We start from the raw sequence: 10,406 nt of genomic DNA on the forward strand, positions 1-10,406 counted from the left end.
AAATTGGTTAAATATGAAATTTCAAAATAAGTCATTCTTACTTGGCATAATATTAAAGAACAAAGACTGGGCTTTCCAATAGTGTTTGTTTCATCTTATTTGCTTTTGTCAATTCAGAAATATAATCAATTTAGTGCGATACACCAAAATCGATTTTGTGCCACTTTTATGCATGGGCAGAGTTGTTTTGAAGCGCAACCAGAAAGTGGCACAAATCGATTTTTGTGTTCCGCAGTAAACTGGAGTTATCTCTGGATTGACAAAAGCAAATGAGATGAAACAAAAAGTATTAGAAAGCCTGGTCTTTTTTCTTTAATGTGATGCTCAAAACGACTTACTTATGTTGACGTTTTTTTTTAGACGGGCTGTACAGCCCTTCAGTGTTAAAATGCCAAAAGAGTGCCACTATCGAAGGACCATTGAACGCCATCTTGTCCCATGCACACCGGTATGCATGAAATTCTATTCACAGTGACTAGTGCTTGTGTACCAGCTAAGTGTCCGTTACACAACGCCATCGTTTGTTTTATGTTTTTGCAAATAACGCCTACATTCCAGTAAATGTTTTTTTACCTCGGTAAGTTAAAGGTGATTTTGCCACGCTTGACTTTGCACTATAGTTCTAAGACAACTTGTGTGGAGTCCCCACAACTATGGAACAAGTAGGGGTGTACAAGCATTACATACACTGTGTGGACTTCCGAACAAAAGATGTCCACATAAACCAGGCAGCAGCGACGTGTGGACTTGCCCACGTCCACACAATGTTTCCCCATTTCTGGAAAACAAGTTTAGAGGCATTTTGGGGTTAGGTTTATTTGTGGCAGAATGAAGAGAAACACTAAAGGGAATCATAGAAAAAGAATTGGGTTGAAAGAGTTTTCACAGTTTGAGAAAAATGAGTTTTTCACTGGTTTTTCTTAACTACACGAAAGCAATGGAAAGTCCACACAAGGTATGTAACGTAAACTTGGGTGTGTCATTGTGTGTGTGATATCCTTTAGTTTTAGTTGTTTTTGTTATTTTATAGAAACATAATAGCATGCAGTTGTAGTAAAATAAAAGGCAATACCTTTCTTGGGTCTTTCAGATGAAAGTGTAAGTTACACTAAAAGCTATTACAAGAGAGACAAAAATATTTTTCAAGTAAACTTATGATCACCTTATCTACATGTACATTTTTTTACCGATTGAAAAATATATTGATTTACGTAGTGATATATAGCTGCATGGTAAAAAGCTCGATACACCTTAAATTACATTTGTGCTCGTTCATATGGTTGCTACCATTTCAGATTTTCATTGGAATTTATTTTACTGAACTGGTTTGCGGACAACTTTATTTGAAAAAAAAAAGTGGCATTTTGAAGCAAGCGCTTTAAAGCTAGTGCACACGGTGGTCCAGAAAAAAAACGTTAAACATTTTTCAGATTTCTTGGGGAGACAGGTTAAAATTGTTTCAAGACATTCCTAAACTACAGCATCTTATATGGTGAAAACGGCGCTGAAAGTAAATTAAGAAATGCTGACAGTTTAAAGAAAGATGGTCAAACACTAATTTGTCCACACGCAAGTCTATGAGATATGGTCAACACAATAGCACTGCAGGCACAAAGAACTGCAACAATTGTAATTAGGTCTACATGACTGCCATAGACGTGGACAAACTAGTTTTTGACCATTCTTCTGTAAATGGCTGTAATTTCTTAACTTGAGCTTTATTTTCAACGCCGTTTTCACTATATACCACCATGGTCTTGTAGTTTAGGAATATCTTAGAACAATTTCAACACTGATGTCTCTTAAATTTGGAGAAATCTGCCTCTGAAAAAGGGTAAACTTTTTTGGGGGGGGGGGCCACCCTGTGTGTAGTACTCAACAATTTTGCTACTTTGGGATTAAATGGTAACCAGCAACGGGAGTACCAGTGAAATTCTACTCAATGAAATTAAATTATTTTGGGGAAAAACGTAAAATATGACACACTTTTGCCAATTTATTATTTAGATTAAGAAACTGAAGTGTTTATTTGAAGTATACTGTTAAACCATTTTTTAAATAATTATTTTGGGAAGTTGAAACTAGTTTTTATTGCCAAGGATTGACAGCTTGTAAATACATATTTTGTGCAAACATAGTTGTCACTATTAAGAAGTGTAAGCACTTTGAAAACATTTTGACTTTTGATTTTTTTTTTCTAGAGTATTTATTTCATTGAGAAATTTTGAGTGGGCAAGTTCAGAAGTAGAAATGTACGCCTTTTTTGACAATTTTTGACGGAGGTTAAATGTAAATGTCTTTACAGAAGTTGATTGGAAAAATCCAGTTGTACATTTGTGTGCCGAGTTTGGCATTGTTTGCATCTGCATAGCAGTTTCTGTGTCATAAACACTGCAAAAAACCCCAGAAAGTCCACACTCATTGGAGGGGTCTTATACTGGCCTCGAAGCAAAACGAGAAAGCCCCTATCCAGTAGTTTAACCACACGGCACTAAGAAGTAAACTGGAAGACACTTGAGAAGAAATTACTCATCTTTAATCCAGAACTACTCCCTTGCCTAGATACGGTAAAACTGTAAGAAAAATACAAAAAACTTGTATCGGTTATGCATGTCTACATGGTACATGTACATATATGTGAAAAAGTAAGCATTCAATAAAGACCTAACACAGTTTAAGAAAAAGACAGATACATCCTCATGTGATCATACAAAACATTCAAATACATCGGGAATCCAAAATAGTGAGAAATTCCGTGAAACCAAAATAATTACAGGTATGTGTACATGAAATGAAAAGCTACCATGTCCAGTCAACAAAAACTTACAGACTTGTGGATTTCCAATCTTCCTGGAAAATCAGAAGCTCTATGGATGTGTTATGTAATCACGCTGTAAAAACAATCCATAAATGTAGGCCCTTAAACAATGTGTGTGCAGTCGAGATGATTATAACAACGCATTATACAATACACAGTACATTATAGAATACACAGTACATTATACAATACACAATATAGAGCATGTCAAGGGTCGCACAAGAATAGAACCAAAGTTAGGCTTCTAACGATAATTTAAACATTGACAAACTTCAAAGGTTAACACTCACAAGGTTTAGAAAACCTAGCATACTCTTCCACGACGTCTGTCCAAACTGCAGAATAATGTGTAACTCATAAGGACATGTGGATGCAGAACAAAAGTTAAGAAACTCTAAGAACACTCATAATTTAGACGTTCTATTTACATAGTTGTCGAGACTGCGCGAACATGAAAAACACAGGCCCGCTGCCACAAGGTTCAGACAGGCCGGCGCATGCGCGATGCCCTTCTAAGCATGAGTATGGCACGCCTGTGTATGGAAGGCATACACAACAAAAAAGGCGTACAGCACACTCCCCACCGACGTCCAATAGACGTCAAATGACTTCACACCTACGAAGACAAAGGCATCTGGTTATCCAGATTCCACCAACAGAACCAACTCGTGCACTGGTCTGGCATACGTCTTTCCAGTTGATGGCAAACGGACATTCACCTTTCGAACCAATCCATCATCTCCAGGACTGACACCGTCAACAATACCCAGAGGCCACTGGTTTCTCCTGATGTCTTTATCTCTCAACAACACTACGTCCCCAACTGCAATGTTTCTCTCCAGGTTGATCCATTTACGCCTGTGCTGAAGACTCTGGAGGTAACGGAGCCTCCATTGTTTCCAAAACCGGTCGGCGAGAACTTGAACCATCTTCCACTGAGCCCTGTACATGTTGGAAGCGGAGTCTTCGACGATCACTTCATCGATACTTCCATGTTTCTGAGTCAGCAACATTGATGGGGTGAGGAAGGAAGTATCCTCTGGGTCGGAGGTCAACGGGACGAGAGGTCGAGCGTTGACTATGGCCATGACCTCTGTCATAAAAGTGACTAGTGTCTCGTGAGTAAGACTTTGATGTTTGGTTTCAAGCAGGATGCCGTTGAGAATCCTTTTGGTCACGCCGATCAGTCTTTCCCAAACTCCTCCCATATGAGGGGCATGGGGAGGATTCAGTTTCCATTGTGTGTCATTCTTCTCAAGGTAAGACTGAAAGAGCTTGTCGTTCATCACTCCTACAAAATTTGATCCTTGATCAGACCAAAACACTTCGACTTTGCCTCGCAAGGCTATGAAGCGTCGCAGGGCGTTAATGCATGATGAAGTGCTCATTTCCTCAATGACTTCGATGTGGACAGCTCTGGACGTGAGACATGAGAATATCATTCCCCATCTTTTGCTTTGAGCAGTCCCGCCTCGGGTTCTTCTGCTGACCACTTCCCAAGGCCCAAAACAGTCTATGCCAACCTGAGTGAAGGGAGGGCCGGGTTTGAGACGTTCTTCCGGGAGATCTGCCATGCGCTGTGATGCCAACTTCCCTCTGAGCCTTCGACAAACAACACAGTGGTGAATGACCGAGGACACCAATCTCTTGCAGCCTGTTATCCAGAAACCAGCCTCGCGCAAAGAACTCTCTGTTAACTGCCTACCAGGATGGCCAACACTGTGATAGTGTCGGACAAGAAGCCTAGCAATGTGACTCTTTCCAGGAATCAGTACCGGATGCTTCAATACCACTGGAAGGGAAGACTTCCTTAGGCGTCCACCAACGCAGATCAGCCCATCTTGGTTGAGCATTGGCGACAAGTCTAGGAGTGGACTGCCACGTGGTAAGGGTGTACCTTCTCGCAGGCAGATGAGTTCCTGATGATAGAACTGCTCTTGTACCATCCGCACCATCATTGTCTGGACATCACGTTTGAGTTTTACATCTTTGACATGACTCTGGGTTTGCTCATTCCTTGTGCTGAAGGACCTGGCCACGTGAACAAGCAGGCTGAAAGCTCTGATCAAGCTGGTCCACGTTGAAAACCTGTCGGCCCGTGAGACAAGATTTGCTGGTTCCAACTTGGTTTTAGTTACCTGGATTTTCACCTCGCGCCTTATTTCGATGTCGTCTTCAGGGTTTACCAGGGGGAACTCTGATGACGTGACCTCCGTTGGTATCGGCACCTGTTGTTGTGGACCTTCAAGCCACGAGGAGTGCTTTAAGCTCTGTGTAGCAATCGGACGTGTGCCACAGTCAGCAGGGTTCTTGCCTGAGGGCACATACATCCATTGGCAAGGCCGAGAGAAGTTGAGAACCTTATGAACTCGATTTGCGACGTATGTGTGGAACCGTCTGGTAGTATTGTTCAGATACCCAAGAACAATCTTGCTGTCTGTGTGATACTTCACACCTGAAGGCTGAATATCCATCTCCCTGCATATCACTTTGCTGATTTCCGTCGCCAGGACTGCAGCACAAAGCTCGAGTCTAGGTACAGTATGTCCTGCTTTAGGAGCCAGCTTTGATTTGCCGAAGACAAATCCCGACCTGGGTTCCTCTGCTCCTACCAAGTATGCAACCGCAGCAACCGCCACCTCAGAAGCATCACAGTAGATGTGCAGCACTCCATTATCAGGGTGAGCTGGGTAGGTACGGGGAACTGACAGGTACTGCAGCTCAGCTAACCCAGACTTCCAAGACTCCCAGACTACTCTATATTCATCTGGAAGGCTATCATCCCAACCAGCGTTGTGTGCAGTCATATCCCTGAACAAGACTCTTGCCTGTATCATGACTGGTGCGAGAAAACCAAGAGGATCGAACACCCCGTTGATGGTTGACAGAACACCCCGTCTCGTGTAGGGCCTTTCCTCCAGGTCCGTTTGAAACCTAAAGGTGTCATCACATATGTTCCACAGAACGCCCAAACTTCTCTGTGTGGGTACACCGTCGCTGAGCGTGAGGTTCCTTATGTCTTTCTGGACTTCCTCTGGCTCGAATGCATCGAGGACTTCTTGGGAGTTGGAAGCAATTTTGTGTAAACGAACACCAGCCTTCTCCATCAACATGGACCTGGTGCGCTTGATAAGCGAGATGGCTGTGTCACTGTCATCACATGACGCAAGTCCGTCATCCACGTAAAATTCATTGTTGATGAATTCTCGGACATCAGGTTCGGCATCTTTAGCCAGATCTCTCAAACCATACGTAGCTACCGCTGGTGAGGGTGTGTTGCCAAACACATGTTTACGCATACGGAACTCGATGAGAGGTTTGTTGAAATCATTGTTCTTGTGCCAGAAGAAGCGAAGAAAGTTCTGGTGTCTCTCCGACACAGAGAAACAGAAGAACATTGATTCAATGTCTCCACAAACTGCTACACGTCCCCGACGGAACCTCATGAGGACACCCACCAAGTCATTGGTGAGGTCAGGACCCTTCAACAGTACCTTGTTGAGAGAGTGGCCTAGGAACTCGGCTGAAGAATCAAAGACACCCCTGATCTTGTCTTTCTTTTTGGGGTGGTACACGCCGAAGAAAGGTAAGTACCAACACTCTTCGTCTGGTTGAAGAGGGGGCGCAACTTCCGCGTGGCCATGAGATATCACCCCTTCCATGAATGTCAGCATGTGCTCCCTCTTGGTGGGATCCCTCTCCATGCCTTTTCGAAGAATTTGGGCACGTTTGAAGGCTTGCTGTCTGTTATTAGGCAGTCGGTCTCTTGGTTGCTTGAAGGGTAATGGTGCTGTCCACTGTCCATCTTTCAGGCCTCCTTCCCTCTTCATCAGATCTACAAACTGCTTCTCTTGGATGGACAGGCTAACACCATCGGAGTCATTGTCAAATAGATGCTTCACTTGAAACTCATTCGGACAAGGCTCAAGAAAGGTAGGTCGTCCTGTGAAGAGCACTTGGGTACGCAATGATGAAATCTTGCTCCGATGATTGTCACCCTTGTGGATACCCTGCAGGCACACCTCGCCAACGATAACCCAGCCAAGCTTCAACTTCTGTGCGAACGGTGTATCAGGGGGTCCGATCCTTTGCTCCAGGACATGGTGTGCCTCCGAGACGTCTCTCCCTATCAACAGAGTTGCCGTGCAGTTGTTGTCGATTTCCGGTATGTTTACACCTTTCAGGTGATCATACACCTTGGTGACATCTGGCGTGGGGATCTCATCTTTGAAATCTGGGATGAGAGAACACTCGGTAACAGCAGGTAAGTCTACACTCACCGTGCCATGGATGTCCTCAACTACGAAATCATCTGCCCACCGGCCGTGCACAGCCTCTTCTCCGCTGCAGGTTCGCAGTGTGTAATTGACCTCTCCGTAGTCAATGTTGAACTTGTCCAGAAGTTTGTGTGTTGCTATGGTTTTGTTGCTTTGGTCATCGATGATGGCATAAGTCTTGACACAAGTGCCTTGGTCCCTCTTTGACTTCACTAGAACTGGGACGATTTTAGCACAGGACATCCCGGCCGAGCACATCGACCCCTGGACCTTGGAGCATGCACTGGTGATTTGCGGTTGAGCAGCATTAGTTGGCTTTTGCAACCTCTCCGTTGATTGGGTCTGGTGATCGTTGTGAAGAATGGACATGTGCTGGTCACTGCCACACGAGTCACACTTGACGTTTGCCTTGCACTCACGTGCAGAATGCTGCGGCATGCAGCATTTGAAGCAGAGATGATGATTCCTCAGAATGGCCCTCTTCTGTGGTTGGTTTTTGGAAAGAAAGGCTCGGCATTTCACGATGGAGTGAGCGGTCTTATGGATGGGACAGTGCTCTCCTCCGGCATTAGGTTGCTTGAGGTTCCCAACTTCAGTAGCCCTTACACTGACAGTCCTCTTGGTGGCATCGTGTTGCTTGGGGTCGTGAGGCGTTGTAAGGCTGGGATCATTACGTACTTTCGCCTGGTAACTCACAAATTCGCTGAACACCTTGAATGGTGGGAAAGTCACTTGGTGTTTGTCTTTGTAACGAGCGCCCTCCATCAGCCATTTCTCCTGAAGGTTGTACGGCAGCTTCTCCACTAAGGGGCGTAACCCTCTGCCAGAGTCGAGGTGTAGCAATCCTGGGCAGTTGTCCATGTCCTTGACATACTCAATTTCCATGAGTAAGTGGCTGTATTCAAGGAGCTTGGCACTGTCCCGATGAGAGATCTTTGGAAAGCCTTCGATTCGCTGTTGCAGATCTTGCTCGACGACCTCTGGGGTGCCGTACTTCCGATCTAACAGGTTCCACATCCTGCTGAGACCTACATCCGGGCGGTCGACATGGATCGAATGGATCGGTGTTACCAACTTGCAAGAATCTTTTCCTAGCCACTTGAGCATCAAGTCCATTTCTTGCGAGGGCTTTACTTTGATTTCTGCTGTAGCCTGTTTGAAAGATGCTTTCCAAGATTTGTAAGCACCTGGTTCGTCATTAAACATTCTTAAACCACTAGTTACTAACTCTTTTTTCATTAACATGTTGCTCACCTCAGAAATTACCTTTATTGAATCAAGATGCTGGGGTGAGGGGGCAGTAAGGGAATCATTAACCTGTGTATGTCCTTGACAATCTACAGTTTTACTTGCATTTTTACAAGAGGACAAGTACTGTTCTACTCGTTCTTTGTAGCCTCCGCTGGGAAGATTCAGGTCATCGCTCTTCCTTGAGGATCCGCCTACGTCTTGTCCGGTCTCGAGAACCGCAGCCTCCACTTCCGCCATAGCAGCATCCCTTTCTGCGTTGAGTAGAAGGAGGGCAGCTTCCTGTGTCGCATTCTGTTTTCTAAGCTCGGCCTCCTTGCGAGCAAACTCCAACCTCACCTTGGCCGCCTCAGCCTTGGCGCGAGCCTTCAGTGAAGCAGAGTTACAGGATGATAGTGCACTGGCACTAGACCGTTTTGAAATCAGGCTGGGGGCTTTATCCTGTGGGGCTGAGTGAGAGTTTCCATTTTCAGATAACAATGGCATTTCCAAAGAGTTTTCCTCTTTGAAGTCCGGTTGGCTTGGCTTTTCGGACTTGATTGACATGATGAATTCAGAAGTCCTCCAGGAGACACGTTGAGTCGACGACTGGGTGACGTAAGTCTTTTTACTATACTGGCCTCGAAGCAAAACGAGAAAGCCCCTATCCAGTAGTTTAACCACACGGCACTAAGAAGTAAACTGGAAGACACTTGAGAAGAAATTACTCATCTTTAATCCAGAACTACTCCCTTGCCTAGATACGGTAAAACTGTAAGAAAAATACAAAAAACTTGTATCGGTTATGCATGTCTACATGGTACATGTACATATATGTGAAAAAGTAAGCATTCAATAAAGACCTAACACAGTTTAAGAAAAAGACAGATACATCCTCATGTGATCATACAAAACATTCAAATACATCGGGAATCCAAAATAGTGAGAAATTCCGTGAAACCAAAATAATTACAGGTATGTGTACATGAAATGAAAAGCTACCATGTCCAGTCAACAAAAACTTACAGACTTGTGGATTTCCAATCTTCCTGGAAAATCAGAAGCTCTATGGATGTGTTATGTAATCACGCTGTAAAAACAATCCATAAATGTAGGCCCTTAAACAATGTGTGTGCAGTCGAGATGATTATAACAACGCATTATACAATACACAGTACATTATAGAATACACAGTACATTATACAATACACAATATAGAGCATGTCAAGGGTCGCACAAGAATAGAACCAAAGTTAGGCTTCTAACGATAATTTAAACATTGACAAACTTCAAAGGTTAACACTCACAAGGTTTAGAAAACCTAGCATACTCTTCCACGACGTCTGTCCAAACTGCAGAATAATGTGTAACTCATAAGGACATGTGGATGCAGAACAAAAGTTAAGAAACTCTAAGAACACTCATAATTTAGACGTTCTATTTACATAGTTGTCGAGACTGCGCGAACATGAAAAACACAGGCCCGCTGCCACAAGGTTCAGACAGGCCGGCGCATGCGCGATGCCCTTCTAAGCATGAGTATGGCACGCCTGTGTATGGAAGGCATACACAACAAAAAAGGCGTACAGCACAGGTCTTAATTTTGAATCTGATGATCTGAATCTTATGATGACGTCATTTTATAGACCTTTGGAGAATGTTGTTAGCTACATTTTGATACCCCGTTTGCTACCAAAGACTGTAAATTGTCCAAGATTGACAACATTTATGAAAAAAATGACACAGTTTGAAAAGTTGCAAATTTATAGAATACGCAAGGAGAAATTGCTGAGCGACACCACACATGCCCGTAATCGGTCCCTATCAACTGCACGGTGCCCGAACAAAGCATGGGTCATTCAATTTCAAATGCGGTGTAGCATTGTCATGCAACAAATTCTATTCATGTACTCTTTAAATTTGCACCTTTTCAAACTGCATCAATTTTCATAAACTGTTGCCAATGTTGGACGATTTTTGGGGTAGCAAACGGGTATCAAAAGTAGCCAACAACATTCCCCAAAGGTCTATATATTTGACTTCATCATAAGACGATCAGATTCAAAATTATAACCCCTCCAATG

General features: G+C 43.6%; 1 protein-coding gene across 1 annotated transcript; it reads right to left on the reverse strand.

The window, feature by feature from the left end:
• Window positions 1-2,434: 2,434 nt before the first annotated feature.
• LOC119724000 lies at window positions 2,435-9,903 on the reverse strand. Its single transcript, XM_038194922.1, has 4 exons — window positions 9,630-9,903; window positions 9,349-9,412; window positions 3,109-9,094; window positions 2,435-2,891 (listed from the first exon to the last, which is right to left on the reverse strand). Exon 3 carries the CDS (start codon window positions 8,887-8,889, stop codon window positions 3,457-3,459), a length of 5,433 nt encoding a protein of 1,810 aa, XP_038050850.1. The 5' UTR covers window positions 8,890-9,094; window positions 9,349-9,412; window positions 9,630-9,903; the 3' UTR covers window positions 2,435-2,891; window positions 3,109-3,456.
• Between the last annotated feature and the right edge of the window lie 503 nt (window positions 9,904-10,406).

The sequence above is a fragment of the Patiria miniata genome, unplaced genomic scaffold (assembly GCF_015706575.1).
Source record: "Patiria miniata isolate m_02_andy unplaced genomic scaffold, ASM1570657v1 HiC_scaffold_17, whole genome shotgun sequence".
NCBI lineage: Eukaryota > Metazoa > Echinodermata > Asteroidea > Valvatida > Asterinidae > Patiria > Patiria miniata.

Excerpts from the sequence above, each read along its gene's own strand:
- LOC119724000 (XM_038194922.1), bottom strand. The coding sequence starts at position 8,889 with ATGTCAATCAAGTCCGAAAAGCCAAGCCAACCGGACTTCAAAGAGGAA.